Source organism: Chlorocebus sabaeus, chromosome 29 (genome assembly GCF_047675955.1).
Source record: "Chlorocebus sabaeus isolate Y175 chromosome 29, mChlSab1.0.hap1, whole genome shotgun sequence".
Lineage (NCBI taxonomy): Eukaryota > Metazoa > Chordata > Mammalia > Primates > Cercopithecidae > Chlorocebus > Chlorocebus sabaeus.
Genome location: NC_132932.1, coordinates 218,302 through 243,636, shown reverse-complemented (window position 1 = coordinate 243,636; position 25,335 = coordinate 218,302). Strand labels below are relative to the sequence as shown.

Genomic DNA, 25,335 nt, shown 5'->3' with positions numbered 1-25,335 from the left:
TTTTGTCCAGAAGACAGCTGAGAAAGGCGGGGGCAGATCATCTCCTTGAGTGTAATGACTCCAGCCACTTCTCTTCACCCCAGGTCACCACTCAGTCACACGCTTTTGAGAAACCAAAGCAGTTCTGTTCCCTTCACTCTGGGTTCCAAGCACTAAATTGCTCCGTTTTATCAATTAGATTATCAAGCAGCCGTTTGTAATCTGGACTGCAATCTGATACGAAATTTAAAGCTAATATAAGTTGTGGTAATAGCTCCTATTTACATTATAGATAAGGCATGAATGAAAACTTTAATCTGTTCATAGGACCAACTTTGTCAACAAACCAATTATTCAAGCAATGATTGTCTTCAGTTAGATGCAAATTACTTTGCTCATAAAAGATTTTCCAGTAGGATTTTTTAAATCCATGGTCTGTCTTTTCTGAGCCTGTCTCTGCACCTTCCCCTGAGTGCACAGCAGGACTTCTCAGGGCATCCCATCAGCAGGCCCACTGAAGAGAATAAGCCCGCAGCCCCCAGCCCAGGAATCGAGTCCGAGCCCCAGCAGCCCCTCGTCCAGCCGGGGCTTCCTCACCAGCACAGCACCCAGAGGACTTCCAGGTTTAATGCCACGTGTGCGTGGAAAGTAGAGTGCTGGAAGGAACACAATAGACATTCAACAATGCAAATTCCCCCCTGGAACATCCCAGTAACCTTCTGTACCTTCCCCAAAGTACCCATGCCAGGCAGGCGTAGAATCTAATGAGGTGGCCTAGGAATCAGCATTTAACACTATTCTGATGAATAAGAGTTTGAGAGATTGGTCAGCAAGAAGCTGCCGTGGCCTCCACTCATTTGCAGGCTCTGAAGAGACACAGATTCAGGTAACAGGCCAGACAGGACAGGACAAGGATGGGGAGTTGGAGGGTAAATTCCGTGAACCACCAACCACCCCGCCATCCCCACTGAGACTCTGTGATTTAAAGAGAGGCAAAGCCAGGGAGAAAAGATGCCCGTACCACACGAGGGACTGAGATTTCACCTAAAGCACGCAGCATGTGGCTGAGGGCCAAGGTTGGGCCAGCCAGGAGCACAGAACTGGGTTCACAGGCCCAGAGGTGCCTCCCACACCCACACCCCGTGCAGACCTCCCAAGTACTGCCTGTGTCTCCTGCCTGGTTTATTTCCTCCCCCCCTTCTACTGTGTTGGTTTCTCAGCCACCACCCACCACCACACACCCCTCTCTACAAGCTGGGTGGACTGAAAAGAGTGGGGGCGGGTAAGATCTGGGCTCTGGGGCCAACGTCCTGCCTGAGACATTAGTTCCAACCCACCTAGCTGTGATGTGAGCCCCCGAGATTTCTCAAATGTGAGATGGGAAGGTAACTGAACCCACTCACCAGGACGGCTGTGCAGACTGAGATTACGTATAGCCACACCTCGGCATCCACCACACGTGGGACCCCAGTCGTGTTGCCCCTAATGGGAATCCCTCTATCTATGCCCCTTCTGCTACCAGAGCCAACTGCCAGCAGTAGCTGTGGAGGGTGTATCCTCTATTCCCACTCCACTCACCTCCCATCGCTCCACGCAGTGACCTGCCATGCAGCGGCCACCAGCAAACCCGGCCCCACTGGATAACCGACCACCAGCCTCCCCTCACTTTGGGGCGTCTTCCACTTGCAGTTCCGAAGCAGACTGAGAAACCGCCCTCAAGGGCAGTCACCTGTACCTTATTGTACGTAATGACCTGCCACGCAGGACCACCAGCAAACCCAGCTCCACCAACCAGGCTCCTGTGGATAACCGAACCCCCACCCCCCACCTTGGAGCGTCTTCCACTTGCGGTTCTGAAGGGGGCTGAGAAACCTCTCAAGGGCACTCACCTGTTTCTTATTGCACGTAATGGCCTGCCAAGCAGGGCCACCAGCAAACACGATCCACCGTCCAGGTTCTGGTGGGTAACTGCCTCCCACCCCGCTTCCTCCTGGGGTGTCTGGGAGGCTCAGAAACTGCCCTCCAAGGGCACTTATCTGTTCCTTATTGCACTAATACCTCATTTACAGAAACCCACTTTGACTTCCAGCACTGCAGGTGTGACAATTTAGGAATCCTGCTTGCAAGCTCCAAGAGCTTGAGGTCACGTCCACCTCACCAGCATCCCAGAGACCCAGCACTGTCCCACTGTGTTTAAAATTCCAAAATACTCCTTCAAAATGCTACTGGCATTTGGTTTGCGCATAAAATGCTAAAAGCCTTCAAGTGAAACAAATATCTTCAACAGTTTGATATAACGACATGTGAGTTACACATCTGCCAAATTGTAAAGCCTCATGCATTTATAACATTTTATTTATGGTCAAATGGTTCATTAATATAAATTACAAGAATCTCCAAGAAACGGTTTTTTTTTTTTGGCATTAGATTACCAAAGGAAAACTGGGTTCTGGCTGGCTTTCAGGCCTGTAGAAGCAGACATATCTGCTGACACAATCAAGCTCCTTCCCACTGATGTGGCCTCATCCCAGGCCCCTCACCCGGATGCCCGCAGGCCCCTGGAGGAGCAAGCAGACCTGCCTACATTTCTCAAATGCACAGCTGTTGCTCACACTGCAGATGGAGCTCAAGGCATGAGTAGGCCACCACGCTAAAAATACCACGCAGCATCCACGCAGGTGACACTGGTTTTCACTCCATCCCAAAGCCCCATGTATGAGTTTAAAGCCATGACTACTAAATAGGTTTTTAGACCCTCAAGACATACTTTACTTTTATGCAACAAAGTTAAAAGACTATCACTCAGGTATAGGCTCTGAAACTGAAGAATAATTATTTGGAAACAGAGCCTCTGCCAGATCAGGATAAGCACTTGGGACAACACCCCGTGACCTCGGTCCACACAAACCCATCCAGACCAGAGGCCTCCCGCACTGTAATTTCTGTGGATTTCTGTAAACGAGGTATTACTGCAATAAGGAACAGATGAGTGCCCTTGGAGGGCAGTTTCTGAGCCTCCCAACCACACGGCCACATTAAGGCTGAAGCCGTGCCACCTCCAGAAACACTGTCCCTCGCTGAGGTGTGCCTGGCTTCTCCCTTTTTCCAGAACTTAACAAAACCTGAAAGGACAGGTCTGTGTAGAAAAAAACAAGCTACTTGCGATTCCTCTTCCCAGTTCAGGCTGTAGGAAGCTCATTTCAGCCCTCACTGTGTTCTGACTGTGGCTTAGTTCCCATAAGAAATAAAGTCAGAATTCCAGTCCCTGTCTCCTGGGCGGTGTGGCAGGCATACATACCTTCAGTTACATGAGGAAAGGAGTGGCGAACCCCCTTCCTTCAGTGAAACTGCATAGTTCCCAGAACGCTGATGCCATCCCCTTCACACCACTGTGAACACCTGGAGAGAGCACATTTCAATGCGTGCACCTTTGTGGGCTAGTTTTCTATTTCTCCACTAAATCACCCCAAATTTAGCACCCTAAACACTGACTTATTTTCTCACATTTCTGGAAACTGGAGTCCAAAACAGTTCCCACCATCTAACGTCGAGGTGTCGGCAGGGCTGGCTCTGGGTAAGCGACCGTCTCCTTGCCCCCCACAGCCTCTAGAGGCTTCTGCATCCCCTGGTCCATATGGCACCTACTGTCTTCAGGACTCACAGCGGCCCTGACGGCCCCCCAACAGGAAGACGCAGAATGTCAGGAGCCCAGGCTCTAGTGCTAGGGCCAAACCTCCCCACCCTCCCAGTTCCTCAGACACGCCTGTGTGAGCTAATATAGATTCCACTTTAACTAGTGTCACCTGTGTAAGGGGTAAGTGCCCAGCTGTGAACTGGTTAACCTCGCCCACACAAACCCCGAGAATAAACTCACAGGCCACGGACCACTCCACAAGCAATAAGTGACCACCTGCCCAGGGACCTCCATGCCCCAGCAGAGCCCTCCGGTACCTCCTTGTGAGCTCAGACTGGCGGCAGGGGTCTGCAGCGCCAGAGGGCCCTGGATAAAAAAGACAGCTCCCATGTCGGGACGCACCCGCCCGCGGTTGGGTTCCCTGTACTTTAATAGCCCAGGTGGACAAGCCGCACCGCATGCAACCCCATCACCAGACTAACGGCTGCACGTGGCGAGTGCACGGGTGGCCACCACTCAGCCCAGCTGTCTGCGATAAGCACATCACCACCGTGACGCCCAATCAGACTCAACTGCTGGAACAGTCCCAGCATCGGCCCCCAAGAACATTCTGGATCAAAATTCAGACTAGTGATTGCAATCAGGGCCACATGTGGCTGAATGTTTTTACAGGAGGACACCACAGCTGGACTGACGTCACAGCTGGATCTGGCTGGACTGAGAGCATTTCCCACTGTACATTCTTACAACACCATTTTATTTGTGCTCTATTAAACTTCTATGGCTTTTTTTCTGCTTATCTACTTTATGGGAGTGTTTCTTGTTCTTATGACTGCGGTGATACTTCAAGCTACAACTATCAATGTGTAAATTAGTTTTGAAGTCGCCTTATCATTAAACATTTCACAAGCAAGCAGTCAGAGGCAGCTAACCCGGAGGCCTCTTTTCTTCTCTGAGCCAAACCTGCCTTGGACTCAAAGAAAACGGCACATGGAGAGGGGCTGGATCTCCAGCTCCCATTCCTAGGGAGCCTCCTGGGGAGCAGATATGGAGGGAGAAGCCCTGGTTATGGCACTGTGGTACTAAAGAAAAGTCTATTTGGGTAATGTAAGCACCAGACTTAAGAGATTAAGCAAACCATGAAAAGAAACCACTAACCACAGCTTCTCCAAAACAGAACTAAACTCCCTTTAGTTTGAATTGGAAAAGCAGAAGTGATGATCAGGATACCAAAAAAAAAAAAAAAAAAAAAAAAGGAAATGACACAGTATCTGAACACAGGAGAATAATCAAGGGCCACTGTCTCTTCCTGTGTCAGTGGGAGCCTCGCATCTAAGCTGGATTTAGAAGGTTGCTACTTTGGACTGAAAGGTATCCCCAACCCTAGTTTGTAAGCAAGTGGAGCAGAATGCTTCAATTATTTCAAGGTTTAACGGTAAAGTTCTGCAACTCTCACAACCATTTTAATTGGTGTGAATTTTAAAGTGACTCAATCTGTTGGCTGGAGTATCTAACGGCTTAACCACGGGGTCACGTTGGAAAATTTTTCCAATTGCTTTTGTTTTTCCTACTGAAGATGCATTTGAACGTTCTTGTAGTTTGCAGTTGGCTGGTTCTGATGTTTGGTCCTGAGGAGGCCCAAGTATCCGTAGAGGAAGAATCTGAAACCTCAAGCCACTCGAGTGCTGTCTGGGCAGATGGAGACCCCAACCCGAGGGTCACTGACGGACTCAGCATGGGCGCAGGGCCGCCCGACGCAACGGGCCACGTATTTGCCGGTTACAAAGCAACATAAGCACACACCCCCAGGTGTGCACACACGCTCTGTACACATCTGTCCCTATCAACACCAGCACACACCCCGAGGTGTGCACACACGCTCTGTACACGCTCACATCTGTCCATGCCAACAACAGCATACACCCCGAGGTGTGTACACACGCTCTGTACACATCTGTCCCTACCAATGCCAGCACACATCCCCAAGGTGTGCACACACATTCCATACGTGCTCACATCTGTCCCTGCCAACGCCAGCATACACCGCCAAGGTATGCACACACGCTCTGTACAACCTCACATCCCTCCCTGCCAATATGAGCACACATTCCCAGGGGTGCACACAGGCTTTGCACATACTCATGTCCGTCCCTGCAGCCTGAGTCAAACAGTCACAGAGAGGCAGAGGAGGAGGAGGAAGGATTCGATGGGCACTAAGGTCCTGGGCCGGTTCCCCTCCCTACCTCGGGAGAGACCCCTCATGTGATCCTGCCATCACTCACCCTTCCGCCTCCATCCTTCATCCTCCCACAGGGATCAGGAGGATGCCCACTGCACAGAGCTGTGATGAGCATGAACGAAAGATGGCAGGAGCTCACGCCAAGGTGCTGAGCACGGGGCCTACGGAGTGCTTCTTTCTGCTGTGGCTGACATCATCAAACAAGAGACTGACACAGCTTCTGCAGAGAATGTCACTTGCTGAGAAACTGAAACGTGTGACCTAGGAGCCTGTGAAGGTCTAAGAACAAACCAACAAACCAAACGGTTTTGTTTGCTTTTCAAACACCATAGCCTGTTTTTTCTTTTTTTTTCATGCTCTACCTTGGGTATCATTTAGTTTAATTTCAAAGTAAGTCCAATAATTACACAAAATCACAGGACTGAGCATGGAGCATTGTTTCACTTCATGTCCTCCAGCCTTTAGGACACATTAAGGAAAGACACGATTCCAGGATTCCCATCAGAAAGGCTGCCCTGAGGCACCTGCTGGGGCAGCCAAATTGCAGCTGTTGATGCTGCCCCCAAGCTGCTTGGATGAAGCAGAAGATTCCGGAGGTCTCCTCTCTTCTACCCCTTGTCCAGGAGAGAAGGTGGGGGGAGAAAGGTGAGAGAAGATAGGAAGAAGGAGAGGGGAAGGAGGGAGAGAGGAGGGGAGAGGGAGGGAGAGAGGAGGGGGGAGGGAGGGATAGGGAGAGGGAGGGAGGAGGGGCATGTTCCATCCACCAAGGCAGCTACACTGCAGAGAGAATGGAGGGTACGTTGCCTCTCAGGACAGCAAGTTCGAGCTGTTTATAATTGTTAGCGTAAACAGTGACCAGCTTAGGACAGGGCTGTCATTGGAGTTGACGTTTTATTTTCATAGTTGATATTGGGGACCTGGACCTAAAGCACCGTGCCTTGCCCTTTTGCCAGATGGGCCTATGCTTCTCTATACTTGAGTCTATTTGACTAAATACCCAACATTGACTAGGAATTATGACGTGTAGGATACCCCTTACCACAGTAACGTCAAACTCATATTCTAAATGCAATTTGTTCAGGGACTGGCTTCTAACTCTGGGTGGGAATGTTAAGCTCAGTACAGTTCAATTCAGTAAGCATTTATCAAGAAACTCCTAGACCAAGAGCTGTGTTAGACACTGGGTATGGGGTGATGGGGATACGAAGATGTGGAATTAGAACTCGAGAAGCTCAAATGCTTCCATTTAATTCCCTAATGCAATTACTAAGCTTCAACCTGATGGCTGTAATGTCTAAATTCACTTTTTCTTTATTCCAGTTCTACATAACAAAGCATAAATAATCACAGAGGAATGATTCTGTGTTGGACTATTCAGTGGACAGAGAAGAGCATTCTGACCGGCGTGAGACACTGTCTCCGTTCCCAGGGAACCCGTGAGGTGGCTGCACAGAGCACACGCGTGAAGATTCAGGAACACGAGCGTCAGGTGATGGGAGGGGCACGGAGGCAGTACCAGAAAGATGCCTGCCGAGAGGCCGCTGCAGCCAGGGTGGCCGGGAAGGTCACGGGAGTGGGCACAGGCATCTCCCTCCAGCCGCACCTGGTTTTCCTGAGGACGCGTGCACGGAAGGGGATGACACCGAAATGCTGTGGCGCTGAGGGGAGGAGGGGAGGGACACAGGGCCAACGGCTGACCCCCACCCCTTCCGTCCCTGCCCCTATGAACGCTGCCAAAATCAGCCCCAACGGGGAGAAATGAGGCGGGTGAAAGAGGTGGACAGACTTGGCTTCCATGGAATTCACAGATTCCAGTCATTAAAAATCCCTTCTGAGTTTTCATCTGGAAAACTTTGCCAATGTAGTTAGGGACAAGAGGCGGAAGACGAAGTCAACACAATTGGGCTCAAACTGCCACCCTTCTCCTTCTCTCTTCATCCACCACCCTCCCTGGGCCCCTGAGTGTGAGAACCAGGAGGTGCACAGCCCAAGGGTGCAGTCCCTAACCAGAGGAGGGAGCCGCACGGCGGGGCCCCCAGCACGTGGATGGCAGGATCTGTGCTATGTCAGTCCCAAGGCCCCAAGCAGAGAAGGCCTGGGGCTCCCAGCTGAAGTTTTGCTGTCTCCTCTCTCACCAAAGTCGAGAAGCACTGAGTGGGACCAAGGCCGCACCTGGCGGCTCCTCGGTGGCTGCCGATGTGGTCCTCAGGCTGCGGGTGAGACCCTCTAGGGAAGCCCAGACAGTGGCGAGAATCACAGCCACGAGTGCTCCAGTTGCCCCAAAACTCAAGCATAGCCTGAGGAAGGCAGCGCCCGCTCAGATCCCCGTGCAGGCTTGTGTGGCACACTGGTGAGGCACACAGCACCAGAACACGGCACTTTAAGTGGCTTTGTGGGGTGTAGGAACACAAAGTGTGGTCTGGAGTGGCTCAGAAGTCACTCCCACCAGCCTGTGGGACCCGGACGGCCCCTTAGGATGTGGCTGGAGTCTCTCCAGGGCGGGCTCCAAAGTCCCAAGGATGAGGTAAGCGTCGGTCTTGCTCTGAGGAAGGCCCCTGACAAGTATCCTGAACATGCAGGTACACAGCTGGCTGACTCATCTGAAGGGATCTGCTGAGCTACGAGCCAGGGACGCCTAGAGAAAACTGCGTGAACCTTTGTGACTACTCACAGGTAGGTAGCTACTGCCTGAGACCCAAAGGTAAAGAATTAACCTGAAACTGCATATTATAAAACTTATTTTTAAATGATGGCGCTTAATTGAAAAGACTCCCAAAGAATACTGCATTAGAAAGTGACAGAGTGAAACCGTGAGGCTGACCACAGGAGTCCCTGGAAATTTCACCAAATGTTGTGTCAAAACTGGGAAACAGAAGAACTGCACCTGATGAAACATTCAATTAATCACTCGAGTCCTCCCCACATACGAAGCTATGTAAAAAGTGTTCCCAGAAGGTAAAGTGAGCAGGAGGGCTGTGAACACACAAAGAGAGAGCCACTTCATCCACGGACCACAACAAGAGAAACGCTAATGAGTGCCGACGACACGCTGGAGTCCAGGGCTCTGGGCGCAGCTGGGACGGGGACATCAGGGTCCCACTGTCCAGATGGGAAACCAGGGTGGAAACACCAGGGAGCCTGTCCCAGGGTGCAGAGCTAGTGAACAGTGGTTCATACTGCGACAATCCCAGCTGCCAGGCTGTGGGGCTCCACGGGACAGAATCCTGTTGACTTCACTCTGGGGTGCGAGAGGCGGCAGCATCCCCCAAAGGCACCTGGAGAAGTGGTGTTACCCTCCATCCCCTGTCCCCGGCGTTACCCTCCATGCCCCTGTCCCCGGCGTTACCCTCCATCCCCCTGTCCCTGGTGTTACCCTACGTCCTCTGTCCCCAGTGTTGCTCACCATCCTCCTCACCTCCAGGCCCCTCTCCCTGTCCTTCCTCATTTTCCTGTTCAGCCAGAGCACATCACATGTCTCTTCCCTTTTCAAGAGGCTCAGCTGCACCCAGAGGCATTCCAGCCTATTCGGGATGGGGCACACACCCTGGGGAAATGCCAGCACAGGGCCGGAAGGGCCTGAGACCCTCTCAGTGTCGCCCAGGAAGGATGGAACAGCCCACGGTCAGGCTGATTGTCAGGCAGGGTGAAAACTTCTGTGTCCGAAATGTTCTTTTCTCTGGAACTGTTCGGACCATTCGTGAACGAATCAGTTAAATACCAGCAAGTGCCATTCCCACTTATTCTCTGGCTACAGTTTTCCACCCACCAGCAACCACACTCCTAGGAATTATCCCTAACGCAGAATCAGCGCCTTGTGCCTTTAGGAAAACCTCTTTCTCTCCAGCTTTGTCCTCCTTCCACAAAAGGTGCCTCTGACTGCCTCACTCGCCGTACCAGGATTTCACTTGGCTACGGAGGAAAATCTGCGTGGGGCTCAGAGGTGGGTGGTCCTTGCATGGGCAGCAGGTCTGTGACATCCTCCGAGGAGCCTGGCCCAGGCCTGCCTCACACGCCAGGACTCTGCCTTCTGGCCCTCGGGCCCCCGAAGCTGCTTTCCTTCCTGGTGTCATGCCCCAGGCAAGAAGGCCGGACAAGGGCCCAGGGCTGCTGTGGGTCAGGAAAGCCTCCTGACACCTCCCACTCCAGGACCCCCCATCAGCATCCCAGCATCTGGACCTGTGTCACCAGCCGCTCTGCCGTGCAAGAGAATTGGATTTTCAGCTGGGTGTGCTGCTTCCCTAAACAAAGTAGGGTGTTGTTACTGAGGAAAAAGGAAAAAATTGGCATCTTCTTGGCAACCCCGCGACATCCAGCCACCGGTTCTCACCACCCCAGAGATGTCCATCCAGGGCAGATAGTGTCTTCAACCAAGCGCCACTGACCCAGAAGTGCAGTAATTAGTACACTTTCACCAGAATCACCCACTCCTTCACCTTTACACCCAAGAAAAACATGTTTGCCAGGCAAATTAGATGTCCAGGAGGTGTAAGGAAACCCCAAGCCTGCTTTAAGCCTCAGACTTTTGAGACCGTTGAGGGCTGTGCGCACAAGAGCAAGGCTGCACCCGAAAGCTCTGCTCCTGCCGGACGTCATGGACAGACCACACGGCTCAGCCACATGGACCCTTCCAGGACTTCACGAGAGGGACCTCCGTGGTACATGCAATGATGTGCACTTCGTTCAGCCTCGAACAGACCACGCCCTCGTTACAGGGTCGGTGGTCCACCTCCTGCCATCAGCCCCCCACCTCACCGAGGGTCTGTGTCTGCATCTGAAATAACTTTGCTGTTTTACCTGGGTACCAAAATGCGGCATCGCGATGTTTAAAGGTCTTTAAATATCAACACTCTGGGTGCAGTCCTTGTCACTTTAATGCGGTCACTCGATGCAGGCCTCACTCACAACTCTGAGGTAGCTCATACCTTCCCTACCTAACCAAGGAAGAAACGAAGGCATGGAAGGTGCAGCTCCTAAGGAGCAGATTAGGATTCAAACCAGTGAACTTCGTCACATGCTGACCTACCTCTCAGGCTGAGATAACGTTGAAAATTAACCAGGTAGAACAGCGTTCCATAAATTAGCTGGAAATGGTCCTTGTGGATGGGCCTGTGGTTACTCCCTGAAGAACAAGACCATTCGCCAAAAATCCACCTGTGTCACACTCAAATGTTTACATATACAATTATTTTAAAAATAACCCAATCAAGCATGTTCACAGCCATTTAGAGCCATATAGATTGTCTGCTTCACTGACAATCAACCCAAGACCTCTGTCGGCAAAGGCCACGGTGCCAGGTCCAGAGAAGGCGGGACAGAGACACAAGCAGACACAAGCAGGAACCTCTCCATCCCTGGGAGCCTCGCTCTGATCGGTCCGTGAGGACACGGTACAGACCGCGGGGCACAGGCAGACGGCAGGCCAGGAGAAGGGGCTGCATTGCCGGGAGGCAGTGCTTTGAGCTCTAATGGATGGAACACTGCTAACCAGTGAAGGTGGAGAGAGGGCACCCGTCTGAGAGCATGTAGAGGCAGCAAAGCACAGCCAGCCTCGGGGAACCAGAAGCCACAGGGACATCAGGTTGGGTGCTGCTATCTGCCGGCCACCAGCTAGGGGACTGTACTGGGCCTGGAGGGACATCCCTGACACTCCCCACCAGATGCCAGGGGCACCCCCAGCCCCAGGTGAGAACCATGGATCCCATGGCGAATGAGGCCAGCCTGTGAGAAGTGGGGCTGGGACAGCTCTGTACAGTTTAATAGGAAAGTTGGGTTCTATTTTGTGGGGTTTTGGTCACGTTGATGGCTAGTCAGGGCTGTCCGTCAGGAAGTGATTTGAGGACAGACTAGAGAAGGGGCTGCCAAGACCAGCGGGGCATTCGCTGTCTGGGTCCAAGGAAAAGGAAATAAAGGCTGGCGATGTGACAGTGGGGCGGAGCACAGAGCAAAGGAACTGGTGGAGACACAGGGCTGGCCCCACACAGGGCTTTGAGCAGCTACCCGGGGGTCGTCCTATTAATTCTCCTCATGGCCCCAAGAGGCGGCTGTGAAGATCCATCTCCTGAGGACAGAACTGTTCCAGAGCCACACAGCGAGGATCCACAGAACCAAGATCCGGGCCAGCTCCAAAGCGGGTGAACTTGTCCCCTCAGCCATGGTCCTAAGACAGGGATCGGAGCCCCCTGGACACACAGACACAGGAACTGCAGGAAGGGGAAACGGATGCCCTGGACCAGTGGCGGGACCCAGGGTTTCAGCCCTCCAGGGCCACTGGGACCAGTCACTGCACAGGTGGACACACGATGCTTTAACCCGCGCTGGGGGAAGGAGCCCACACTCTCAGGGTGGAGACTGCAGCTTGATCGGGCCGGCCTCCCTGCTGGGCACAGCCTGAGCTGCCCCAACCTGTACTGAGGTGCCCCAACGTTGGGGTGCTCAGAGCCACTCAGCTGAGATCGTGGTGCTTTCTGTAACCACCCTCGTTTCTTTATGGTATAGATCTGGACTCCATCCTTTGCAATGTGTGGGGTTCTAGGAAAAGGCTGGCCAGCCGGGGAAGTGTCCTGGGCTCTGTCCCAGTGATGACGAACTTGGCTGCCCACAAGGGCAGCCTGTTCACCACAGTGACCCCCGGGGACCACGCCTGCACCCACCTTGCTGAAGATAATTCACTTCTCATCCGTGAAAGAATAAAGCTAGACTAACTCAATTTCACACTCACTTCCAACTTTAACAACTTGTGTTAGGAAATCAAAGACAAGGACTCTGACCATGTCACAAACCCAGGAAGCAAAACCCGAGACTAACGGAATGATGCCACCTTCGCAGTTCCGAGCTCTACTAGTTGTTTTTCTTTTCTGGTCTGTTTTTCTCTTTTGGTTTAAATTGTCTCTGTTTCTCCCTCTCTGTGTCTCTCTCCTGGTTGCTCTGTCTCTCTGTGTCTCTTTTTAAGACTCTGTGTGTCTCTGTTTCTCTCTTCCCCTCATCTTTCTCTATCTTTCTATGTCTCTCTGTGTCTCTGCTTCTCTGACTTTTTCTGTCTCTCTCTCTCTGTCTCTCTCCCTCTCCCTCTCTTTCCCTCTCTCTCTCTGTGTGTGTGTGTGTGTGTGTCTCACTCTCTTGGTTTCTCACTCTCACTCTCCATCTCGCAGCTCTCTTTGGTTTCACTATGCAAGCTGACTCTCCCCACCTTATAATACAGTGGGATTAGCAGGAACCGAGTGGACGCCACAGCCCCCGTGGGCCCGGGAAATCGCAGCTTCGTCATAGCTAAGCCCGCCGCGCTCAGTTTTTCCCACCACCTGGAGGATCTACTCTCCGTTCGTCCTTCCCGACCTCAGACTACAGAGAATACCTGGGGGCGAAGGTCGAGGAAGCCGCGCCCGGAGGCTCCCAGCGCAGCCCCAGGAGGTATCCTGCCGGCAACTAGAAGCTGTGCGCGCAGCGGGGCTCTGCGCCAACAACCGCCGGAGCGGCAGGGCCTGCTGCGAACTTCCGCATCCAGGTGGGGTCTCCACGCCCCAATTCCACCCCGCCCCGCCATCGGCGCTCCCCGCAAGTGCAGGGCTTCCCCCCGCCCAGACGTTCGCGCCCACTCAAGGTCTCCCTCACCCGGCCCGGGAGATGCTCCCCGCGTTCTATCCCGCCCCACCCTGGCGCGCCCCCCAAACGATGTGACCCCCGCCCCCCTGTGGTCTCCTCTCCCCCGGACGCTGCCCCTGCCCCCACCTGTGGCACTCCGGGCATCTCTGAAGTCCCCAACCAGAGCCTTCCAGCCCACCCGCGAGTCTCGAGCACCAGAGACGCGGCCCCACCCGCAGGGACCCCGCCTACCTGTGGCGCTATCCCCACGTCTGCGGCCCACCTCACCGCTAGCACGGCCCCCACCTAGGACGACCCCGGCGTAGGTGCTCCTGCCCACTCCCGCACCCCGCCCGCACCTGCCCCTTTCCCTGCACCTAGCCACGCCCCCGCTCCCGCAGCCCCTCCCGTGCGCTCGGGCCCCGCCCGTCACCGCCCATTGGCCCTGGGGCGGGGCGGGGCAGCAGTTCCGACTCCCGCGCGCGCGGGCAGGGTCCACATTGCCTACTGCGCACCGGGACTAGCGGCTCCTCTCGACCTCCTCGCCATGGACACTGACGACTCCCAGGCCCCTAAGGGCTCCTTGCGGAAGTTCCTGGAGCACCTCTCCGGGGCCGGCAAGGCAGTCGGCGTGCTGACCAGAGGCGAGGATGCTCAAGGTGCGCACCTCCCTCCCGGCGGCGAGGGAGGGGCGGACGGAGCCGAGGAGAACAAGGCGAAGGGGATTTGGGGGATGGGGCAGAAGAGGGGGGAAGCGACGGGAGGACGCGGGGAAAGGTGGAGGAGCGATGGGAAGAACCAGGGAGAAGAGCGGGGAAGCGATGGGGAGAACTGGGGAGAAGCCCGTGCCCGGCAGCGGCAGGGGTACCTGCGGGGCGGCATGAGCCAGCAAGGCAGCCCCCGGGTCCTTGCCGGGTGGGGCGGAGGAGGAAGGGACATGGCGGTAGGAACCTCCATCCGGAAGATAGTGAGCTTTCCACCCCCTCCGGTTTATGTTTTAAATTGAGCCTGACAGAGGGGGTCGCCTGGAGGACCCTCGGGAGTCGTTCTGCCTCTGAGCTGTAGGACCCGGCCGGGCTTCCCCTCCGAAGCGTGGGTACAGCGCGATCACTTCCTAAGTGGCCCCCCGCCCTTCAACTCCGCCCCACGCCGCCCCCCAGCATGTCGAGGAAGAAACGGCCGGGTCCCCGCGCGCCTCCTGTCGCCTCGTGCCCCGCGCGGCGTGGGCGGGGTCCTGGCTGCTGCAATGCGGGACGCGGAGGGAGTGCTCTGGGTTCCCGCCTGGCGTCTCCGAGGCGGTCCGGCAGCCCCTCGCGTTTCCGCTGGGAGATTTTAAAAATGGGTTTCCTGCGCTCGCATGTGCTGTTGCCTTTCGGCTCGTGAGAAAACCGAAAACTAAAATGGGTCCCAGGCCCTCCCCGCAGACCTCCGCGGACGAGAAGGACCAGGAAGCGGGGACTCCGGGACGTCAGCGGCGCCGCGGCGCGGGCTCTGGGTTTCCCCTGCCCTGCAATGTGGAAGCGGCTCTCCAGGAGGGACCCGAGTCTGGGTCCACGACGCGGGCGCGCCAGGAGGACATTTAACATTGAAGAGCCGGAGGTGGTGGAGACTGCACGCCCCAGGCCCCGGGTGCACGTGAGGGCGCCGGTGCCCGGACGGTGGAGCGCCCCAGGCCGCGCAGCCCCTGGCGGGTAGATCGGCGCTTCCCAGGCGAACGCCACCTGGGAGCCTTAGTGATAGCGCGGGCTGGAGACGCGACGCGCCCGGAGCTGGGTTTTGATTTTTATTTTCCCGGTTCCTCCTGCCGCAGATGCGTGGAAAGGCGCGGATGGCGGATTTCCTCCCGTTTCGGGACCGCGCACTGCACAAGGATGGAGCGGGAATGGGCCCCCGCCCTCGGTCCCGGTGACCTTCCCTTCGCCCTTGAGCGCGCGGGGCGGCACGGGTGCTGCATGTTGGGGCGCTGTCAGCGCCGCCCCGCCCGCCGCGAGCGCCTACGTGATGCCCGGCCCGTCGTCTCCATGCGCCCTGGCCCTGACATCAGTACGCCGCGCGCTCCCCGAGCCAGCAGCGCAGCCTCCCTAGGCCCAGCGCCCCCGCCCCCGCGGGACACCCCGGTGGCAGCGCCAGGCCCCGCCCGGCAGCCCGCCCCCCAGCGCCCGGGGAAGTGCTCTGGCGTTAGCGTTCTAGTTAAAGGACCCCAGCATCAGCGTTCCTCCTGCAGGGTTGGGTTCGCAGAGGATGGGATTGGAGAAATTAGGAGAGTGAAGTGGAAATAGCCTGGTCAGCGTGACTTAAACCGGCCGGGAGATGTGCGAGTACGAATGGAGCCGCCTTGGGGTCCTAATAGGACCCAGAGTGGCTTCTCAGTCAAAGGCCTTCAAAAGCAGAGGGAGCACCTGGAGTGACCTTACCTGGGCCGCGAAAGACAAGAAACCTTCGGCACGGGAAGAGGAACTGACCTCTGGAAGCCACCAGGGCAGGTGGAAGGTCAGGGTTTCAAGGTGATTTTGGAATTTAAGTGCTGTGGGTCCTGCACAGTGGCTCATGCTTGTCATCCCAGTGCTTTCGGAGGCTGAGGCAGGAGGGTCGCTTGAGCCCAGGAGTTCCAGAGCAGCCTGGACAACATCATGAGACTCTGTGTCTACAAAAAATAAAAAAGAAAGAAAAACACATTAAGATGCTGTATGTATTGGAAAGTATTTATGGGTCATTCTTTTGAGCTCCATGTCCAAAAGCTTGCTAAAATGCTTGGGAGTTTGTGTACAGGTACGTGAAATTAGGATACATTGGCAGAATCTCCGTGTTCTCTGTTGCCCTGGTTTTGCCACCTGGGAGGAGTTACACATATTGGAGGTTAGTAAGTGCACGCCTCTTCTCTTCTGGGGAAAAAGGTACTTTGGAAACCAGTATTATGTGGGAACGTGGCTTGGTTGGTACAGCCTCGGGTTAATGGGAGACAGCTGCTCTCAGCTCTGCAGATGGCATCAAATACGGTGGCCTTGAGCCCACGTGGGTCACACCTGGGCTGTCCCTGGGAAAGCCCGCCATGGCGGGTCGCCTGGGCTTTCTTTCCCTGGCAGAGCCGAAGTCACAATTTTTTTGTAAACTCTGTAAAGAGCTTTACCCTTCCGAGGTATGATCTTGAACCTGTTGGAGCATTTGGACCCATTTCTTTTAAGGAAGTTCACCTCCAGATGTGCTTAGAGGGCCTGGTCTTAGCTGCCACAGATTTACAAATCCTTTAAGTAAGTTATTCCTCGAGAATTTATCTGTTGTGCCCCCATTCTTTTTGCCATTTTATTCTGATTCTATATTAGTACTTGATTTTCCCTGACATAGAAGACTATTGCCTGTAGCTGGAGGTCAGAGAACACATTCACATTCAAGTATCAATTTCAGGGGAATTATCTGTCAGATGTGAAATTATGGTACAATTCAATATATTAAAATGACCATAGCTACCATTTGTTGAAAATATTTTGTATACTAGGAGCTTTACAATTCTTATCTCCCAAGCCTAGATACATGGTCCCAAGAGAGGCATGCCCTCATTTTGGAAGTGGGGAGAAAGACTCACAAAGAAAAATAACTTAGGTAAGGGAGTGAGGTGCATACGCGATTGTGGTAGGAGCAAAACAGATCCTAATTCCAAATATTGTACTCTCCCTTAGACCACGAAGAGTACTTATGTCTGGCTCTGTCACCCAGGCTGGAGTGTAGTGGTGCCGTTACAGCTCACTGCAGCCTCAAACTCCTGGGCTCAAGTGATCCTCCTGCCTCAGCCTTCTGAGTAGCAGGGAAGACAGGAATGCAGCATCATGACCGGCTAATTGTTATTATTATTTGTAGAGACAGGATCTCACTATGCTGCTGAGACTGGTCTTGAACTCCTGGCCTCCTCTAGTGAGCCTCCTGCCTTGGCCTCCCAAAGAGCTGGAATTACAGACCTGAGCCGTCATGTCAGGCCTCCACCATGCTTTTCAGGAGCCTTTCTTGGTGAAGCTCCTTATTCTAGTTAATGCTCAAAAGTGAGCAAAACCCAACTTGCTCAAAATTACACAGATATTCTTTGGGTGGTTTTGTAAGGGGAACAGAAAATAACTTTTTATAGCGATAGGAGTCAAGGTGGCAAAAATGATATTAAGGCTTAATACCAACGCGATGGGCTGCTTTTCTTCTCCCAGTAGAGTTCATATTATTTAATTATAATATAAAATTGAAAATATCTTTCCTGTATTCCTGACTCCCCAGGCCTTGAATGAAGAAAGTATTTCTCAGGCTGGGTTTTTTTTTTTTTTTTTTTTTTTTTTTTTTTCCTTCTTCTTTGGGTATCTTCTGTCTCAGGCTGTGGGTTTTTGTTTTTTATTTTTTTTTTCCCTGCTTCTTTGGGTATCTTCTGTTGTCCCAAGACATATCTGGAAACTTAAATTGATTTTCACCCAACCTAAAATAAGCTCCACAGCTCTGGATCGCGGACTGACCATGACTAAGTACCCACCGCCACATCACGCTGTGCCACACACCAAGAGTGACTCATTGTCTTCGTCACAGGTTGTGGCTTCTGCAGGGCCTGGTGCCTGGTGGAGCTGAGTGTACTGGGAAGTCCAGGGGCATTCTTAGGGTGGGCTGGATGCGAAAGCGGCGTCCTTTTTGCCTGTGGTGACGTGAACATCAATACAGTATTTATAGAAAGTTCACAGAAATGTAGTAAGCTTCAATCTTTCCAATCCTAGTGAGAATAGCTAGCGTTTAGTGACTCTGTTATGTGGCAGGCCCTCAGTGATCCTGGGCACTGACTTATCCCCACTTTACACATGAGCAAGGGATGCCCGAGGTGTACCGGCTTCCCTGAGTTCACAGAGCTCCCTGGTGTGGCCAGGCCCTGTGGCTGCTGCAGGGATGTTCAGGGCTGCGTGTAGCTGTGTCTTCACTGGTGTCCATCCCGTGCCCAGCACCACGCCTGGCGCTTGACAGGAACACAAGCGTTTGCTGCCTGCCTCCCGCCTGGAATCTCCACTGAGGAGCAGGAAACCAGGGGTTCTAGCTGTCTTCTTCATTCATGAAGTCCTTTAGAGGAATTCAACCTTCTCTAATCAAAAGTTTCCAATATCCTCAGATCAATGCGTATAAACTGTTAAGACTTCAAGATCACAACCTAAAAACCGAAGTCAGAAGTGTGAGGTTTCAATTGACGACATGCATTAGGTCAATGACACACATATTTATTGGACACCAGGCTTGAGCCCCACATGGGCACCTTTGGTATCTGGAGCAATATTCCTTGGGTGGTTTTGTGAGGGGAACAGAAAATGACTTTTTATAGCGATAGGAGTCAAGATGGCAAAAATGATATTAAGGCTTAATACCAATGTGATGGGCTGCTTTTCTTCCCCCAGTAGAGTTCATATTATTTAATTATAAGATAAAATTGAAAATCTCCGAAGCAATGCTTCAGAGCCCAGTAGGATGGAAGAGGAAACTGAGAACAGTGCCATTTCTCCTCACACAGCTCCGGCGCCCCTCACCATCCTGTGCACACACATTCTTTGATGGGATCTTTTCAGTGTAAAGTGCAGTAATTAATTTTGCAAAACTTACTGGGTCTGGGAGGCAGATGATGAGTGATGGTGTCACCCCGTCACACAGTGGGAGATTTATATGATGGCATCATTTTCTATGAATGCAGACCACCTTGTGTGCCATACTCGGATGACCCTTCGAAGCTAGACATTTTGTCATCTTTCAAAAGAAGCATGTTTTCCCCCTTGGTTACAGAAAACTAAAAGCTTTTGATACAGGACTCCAACCTTTTATCAGGGAGAATCAGGGCTCTTTAAATAAGCTCGACCAGTCGGATGGGCCGTCAGAAGCAATTAAAATTAGAAAGATGAAGATGCGGTAACAACCTGGTCAGGGCAAATGTCAGGATACCAGATTGCATGTTCACAGTTGCGTTTCTGTTAAGAACGTGCGGGTGAATATGGAACAGAGGGCCATGTGTCAGTAGTTGGGTTGCATTTTATGTTTCTTTTCTACAAGCCCTTTCTGGTGTTGTGTTTGTGTTTATTAGAGAGTAGCTGCCCAGAGGCTGCCGTTTCCCTCCCCACTCCTCCGTTCTCTGCATCTTCACCCCCAACTCCCAGTACTTTGGAATTACAGTCATTGTGTTTGTCAGGATGGAAGAGGCAGCCAGACACATGGCAGATCAGAGCACTGAGAGGCAGAGACTTAATAAGTCCCGCCGTGGCCCCACTGTCTCGAGTGCTGAGATAGGGCCTCGGTGTTTTTCTCTGCAGAATGGAGGCATCACTCAGTCTCTATCTTCTCTCCCTGTCTCTTTCTTCACTCCCCCCTTCCCTAACACACATCCACAGTGAAAGTCTTCAGGAGGCAAAAGAGAAAAGGCTGGACTGTGCTGGGCCCCCCCAACCCCGGGGCCCATTTGCTGTCTTCCCAGCTTCCGTGTGCCCAGAGCCGCCTGGGGGAGCCTTTGGAGGTGCAGATCCTGACTGTGTGGGTCTCAGTGAGGCTCCGACTCTCACGGGGAGGCGCCGGTGCTGCGGGTCCCCCTGGGGGCAGTGCCGCGGTTTGCAAATCCTGCAGATCAGCTTCTCCACTTCTCCAGGTTTCTCCAACATCAGATGCTCCCAGGAGTCAGGTGGGATTGTTTTCTGACTTTGACCAGGATTTTGACGGAGAAGATTCATTAATATAGGACCCCTTGTCTTAACGTACATATGTAAATGATCTGATCTGAAGTTTTCTGAATGGAAAATGATTGAAGGAGTGGCATCCAGTAGCCTCGGGGAGTCATTCCGTCATATCTTTTCAGCTGTGTCTTACTACGATTAAGATTTTGTTTCTGTGTGTGGCGGGGCGGGTGGGGGACGTTGAGATGGAGTCTCGCTCTGTTGCCCAGCCTGGAGTGCAGTGGCTTGATCTGGGCTCACTGCAACCTCTGCCTCCCGGGTTCAAGTGATTTTCCTGTCCCAGTCTCCCAAGTAGTTGGGATTATAGACATGTGCCACCATGCCCACCTGATTTTTTTTTTTTTTTTTTTGTATCTTTAGTAGAGATGGGGTTTCACCATGTTGGTCAGGTTGGTCTCGAACTCCTGACCTCAAGCGCTCCACCTGCCTCGGCCTACCAAAGTGCTGGGATAACAGGCTTGAGCCACCACCCCCAGCCTTATTTCTGTGTTTCTGTAATCATTGCGCACATTAACGACCGCCTTCGGTGAGTCAGGGCAGGCTTTAGGCAAAAGAACTAAGCCCTCTCCGCCCCTGCGGCTCTCACTCCTGCGGTGAGGTGCGGGTACAATGTACCTGTAGCCGGACCTGAGAAGAAAAGCTCCTGTCTTATGAAAGGGCCCGGGGAGCCTCTGGTTGGGGCCGTTTGACCTGACCGGAAGGTGAGGGAGGAGTCGGTAGAGGTGGGTGGGCCAGTGGAGGACTTTGGATTCGCCTTGGGGGAACTGGGAAGCAGACTGACTGTCTCCGATAAGGGTGGCTTTGTGGAGAGGAGAGGACAGGAGGGGAGGTCGTGAGTTTAGGGTCTCACAAGGAGCGGCCACAGATGGAAGGTTATGGGGTGGGGCATGTGGCAGGGCAGCCCTGTGCCCACAGACACACCCCGCCGAGGAGACCCAGGGACTCAGCTATGACAGCTGGAAGGCGGAGCATGTGAGCTGCAGCAGACACAGGCAGGTGGGGTAAAAGGAGAGTCTTCGCAGCAGTGCTTAGAATAGCAAAAAGTGGGAAAACCAGCAAAAAGCTATCAATAGGAGATTAATGAATCCATTATGGCACCTAGAATGGAAGGAATTTTTGTCAGCGTTTAATAAGGAGCTTTGTGCTGGTCGAAAGTCAGGAGGTGCCCAGTACACTCAAGGGCAGTATTGAAGAGCTGAGTCCAGAGCAGCTCTGCACAGCAGATCCCCCTGGGGCCAGAGGGGCCGTTTGCAAATCCAAGCAGATCCGCTTCTTGAAGGTTTCTCCAACGGGAGCATCTCCCAGGATTGAGGCTTGCATGGGTGGCCTGTGTTATATATGCAATTTTAAATGATCTAGTTGCCACATTAAAGAAAGGCAGGTCCGGAGGGGGGGACGCTGGGTGCCATGACTCACGCCTGTAATCCCAGCACTTTGGGAGCCCAAGGCAGGTGGATCACTTGAGCCCAGGAGTTTGAGGCCAGCCTGGGCAACATGGCGAGACCCAGTCTCTACAAAAAATACAAAACAATTAGTCGGATGTGGCGGTGCATACCTACAGTCCCAGCCCCGTGGGACATTGAGGTGAGAGGATTGCCTGATCCCAGGAGTTGGAGGCTTCAGTGAGCTGTGACTGCACCGGTTCACTCCAGCCTGGGCAACAGAGTGAGACCCTATCTATAAATAAATAAATAAATAAATAAATAAATAAATAAATAAAGTGAGACCCTATCTATAAATAAACAAACTATATTTTCTATTCAGCCCACTATTTTGATAACAATCAGTTATTGTGTTATTAATATTTTACACTGTTTTCCATACTTAAGTCTTTGAAACCCAGTGTGTAAAGAATCTTCAAGTACATCTCCATGTGGACGGGACACACGTGGCCAGCGGCTCCTCTGAGGGACAGTGTGGTCACGGCGATGGGTGGCGTGTGCTGCCTGTACATAGAAGGTCCCCGTGTGAGTGTTTCTGCGAAGGCCCTGAGGGATGGGCAGGGGAGGGCCGACACCGTCCCAGCCACACAGAGGACCCTGGAATGCAGCAGGCTGCCAGCGCGCCCCCACCCCAGCCGCTCTGCTGCCTGAGCTCTTTCCCAGATGTCCACTTAGCTAACCTCCCTCACCTTCTTCCCTTTCCTTCTTTCCCCAAACGTCACTCTCAGGCAGGTCTGCAGGCTCTCCGATTGTCAATGGCAGCCCATCTCCATCCTCCACCCTCTTAACACCCCCCACCCCACTTGCTATTTTTCTCCTCAGTGCTTACGGCCATCCACCCCTGGGCATCATGCATTTGTTCACTGTGTTTCTTGCTTTCGGGTCTCTCCTGATTGGAACAAGCTCCGCCAGGACCAGAGGCTTTCCATTTTGTCACCGATGCATCCACATAGCTCCCGGCAGAGATGGCGCTTGGGGCACCTGAGGTGGACAGTGGCTGGTGGTTGAGCCCTACAGATTTATCTCAAGCCCTCCCCTGACCCTACCGGAAGACACTGTGGTCTGCACAGTCCAGATAGTCAGAGAGGCCCCCCGGCTCGATGACTTTGAACCGGCGGGGGTGGGGAGGGGGGAACAGCACCGTCGACAGAAACCCCCCTTGGTATCCCACCTCCCCATGCCTACATAATCCCTGCATTATCAAAGGAGAGACCCCTAGAAGGAGGTTTGGCAGCAGGAGTGAGATCAGCGCAGTGTAAGCTCATTTTCTGACAAACCAGTGGGAGGAGTTGGCAAACTGACTTTCTCAAAAAGAATGTATGCATCGAAATTAGCAAGTGAGTGATCAGCAGTGTGGGAAAATTCAGGAAAAGCAGTTCAGTGCTGTGAGAGAGGGCGAGGCAGGGAGCTTTATTACTCCAGACAACGGAGGAGGTAAAAGGATAGACCTAGATTATTTCACTAGAGTTCATCTATTCTTTTTTTTTTTTTTTTTTTTTTTTTTTTTTTGAGAGGGAATCTCGCTCTGTTACCCAGGCTGGAGTGCAGTGGCGCAATCTCGGCTCACTGCAACCTCCGCCTCCCGGGTTCAAGCGATTCTCTTGCCTCAGCCTCCCAAGTAGCTAGGACTACAGGCGCATGCCACCACGGCCGGCTCAGTTTTCTTTGTATTTTCAGCAGAGAGGAGTTTCACCCTGTTAGCCAGGATGGTCTCAATCTCCTGACCTCGTGATCTGCCTGCCTTGGCCTCCTAAAGCGCTGGGATTACAGGCGTGAGCCATCGTGTCCAGCCTATTCCTTTTTTTAAAAAAATACAATTTAGATTTTATCAGAATAGAATCCTAGGAAGCTGAGATTTGTAAACTGGGAAATCCATCTCCTCCAAGTAGCCAGGAAATAAGCCAGGTGACCTAAGTCATTCTTGCTAGGCCCTGGTGTGGGCCGGGGATGACTGACTCAAGGAAGAAGCTGTTAAAAAGTATATCATATGAAGAAAGTGATTTACTAATTGATCAGAGTAATGACCACATATTTCCTATGTAACCACTCCCTCATTATCTCCAACTTTATCTTTGGTTCTCATGACAAGATTATCACTTCCCAGAAAACTGGGTTTTTTTGCAAATTACCAGGAGGTGTTTTTCCAAATGGTAAGGTTCTTCTTTGGTGGGAAGATGTTTTCTCCTGGAAATCCTTAGGAAAGTTATTTGATTCTTGGGTTGGGCTCCCAAAACCAAAACAAAACAAGATGGATTATCCCCAGGATACCTGAGCTATAAGGACAATCTGTAGCTTGAGCGTGGAGTGAAAGACACTGAAACTGCCCTTTGTCCCAAATGGCTGTGTGCCGGGGCCCTAGAACAGCCCTAAGGAGGTGGTGAAACAGGTGACATTTACCTGTGAGGCTGAAAGCCCTCATTGCCAGGCTGTGAAAGTCCGCACTGCAGGTGTGCACGTCTTTATCCCTGTCCTGTGGGTGACAGAGCCTGCCAGTGAATGCTGGTGCATTTCCTTCTTGCTTTTCATCCACCCGTGTTCTCCTCCCTCCTAACCCCTCACTGAATGTTCCTGGGGCTTCATCAGGTTTCACCCTGCAGGGCCCAGCAGGAGGCAGCTGATTTGCAGTCCTCACCATTCAGAAGTTCAGAGGGAGGGCTTAGAACCAAACAGGCTCCACCCCCAGGCAATTAAATGAGCATCTGGCCTCAGCAGGCATTATTTTCCTTCAAGTTCCCATTGGTGACTCTAAGGCACAGGTATCGTAATAGAGGAAATCAGGAAGTCTTGAAAGTTAAAAGGAAATAAAACTAGGGTTTACCCTGTAGCTTCACCACTTCACTAAGGTCGTTACCTTCCAGTAATCAGTTTATCCCCCTCAGAGCCTCAGCTTTCTCATACCTCCAGGGAGGTGTCAGGAGCTCTGCGGGCTTCCTGTGAGAATCATCCGGGCCTGGGCTCTAGCTGTGGGTGTGCAGTCAGCAAGGGACGCCCTACTAGGTCCCACCAAGTGCTGCCAGCCCCTGAGCTCAAGGAGGACACGTGAAGAAAAGCCCTTTGCAATGTAGGGCTCCATCCCACCAACGTGCAAGTGAATAGAAGTCCTTTCAAGACCTAGTATTGTGTATTTTTAAAAGTGTAGTGCCCCGTCACCTGGAAATTGCTAGAAATGCATGTTCCCAGGCTCCCTCTCCACCTGTGAAACCCTGGGGGTGGCCCAGCTACCTGGGGTGCCGTGGCCGCTGATGGTGCTCCTGCTGTGGGGCGGTGTCACTGTTCTTTCCAGGTGGGTACAGGTGGACCCAGGGGTGGGGGGTGGGGAGAATCCCGCAGGGACTTCAGGGACTGAGTTTAGTGCTGGGGTGTGTTTCTACTCTGCACAGGAGTCTCCTGGGGTCACCTTGTGTATCATGTCCAGCTTTTTTTTTTTTTTTTTTTTTGAGACAGTGTCTCGCTCTGTCGTCCAGGCTGGAGTGCGATGGCGCCATCTCCACTCACTGCAAGCTCCTCCTCCCGGGTTCACAGCATTCTCCTGCCTCAGCCTCCTGAGTCGCTGGGACTACAGGCGCCTGCCACCACACCCAGCTAATTTTTGTACTTTTAGTAGAGATAGGGTTTCACCACGTTGGTTAGGCTGGTCTTGAACTCCTGACCTCAGGTGATCTCCCCGCCTCGGCCTCCCAAAGTGCTAGAATTACAGGTTTGAGCTACCATGCCCAGTGGGCTAATTTTTAAGTTTTAGAGATGGGTTCT

General features: G+C 52.8%; 1 protein-coding gene and 2 long non-coding RNA genes across 3 annotated transcripts in view; 1 reads left to right on the top strand and 2 right to left on the bottom strand.

Moving 5' to 3' along the window:
* Nucleotides 1–13,763, bottom strand: part of LOC140710659 (uncharacterized) — a 130,875-nt gene extending 117,112 nt beyond the window's left edge. The window contains exon 1 of the long non-coding RNA XR_012091755.1: nt 13,683–13,763. This is a non-coding gene — a long non-coding RNA (uncharacterized lncRNA). The remainder of the gene's footprint in view (nt 1–13,682) is intronic.
* Nucleotides 9,707–10,971, bottom strand: LOC140710660 (uncharacterized). The gene is made up of 2 exons (XR_012091757.1): nt 10,876–10,971; nt 9,707–10,783 (listed from the first exon to the last, which is right to left on the bottom strand). It is a non-coding gene; the product is annotated as an uncharacterized lncRNA (long non-coding RNA).
* A 17-nt stretch (nt 13,764–13,780) lies between the features above and the next one.
* LOC140710656 (uncharacterized) lies at nt 13,781–16,129 on the top strand. The gene is made up of 3 exons (XM_073012915.1): nt 13,781–14,089; nt 14,842–15,121; nt 15,241–16,129. The coding sequence occupies exons 1-3, from the start codon at nt 13,978–13,980 to the stop codon at nt 15,707–15,709; spliced, it is 861 nt and encodes a 286-aa protein (XP_072869016.1). The 5' UTR covers nt 13,781–13,977; the 3' UTR covers nt 15,710–16,129.
* The last annotated feature ends 9,206 nt before the right edge of the window (nt 16,130–25,335 follow it).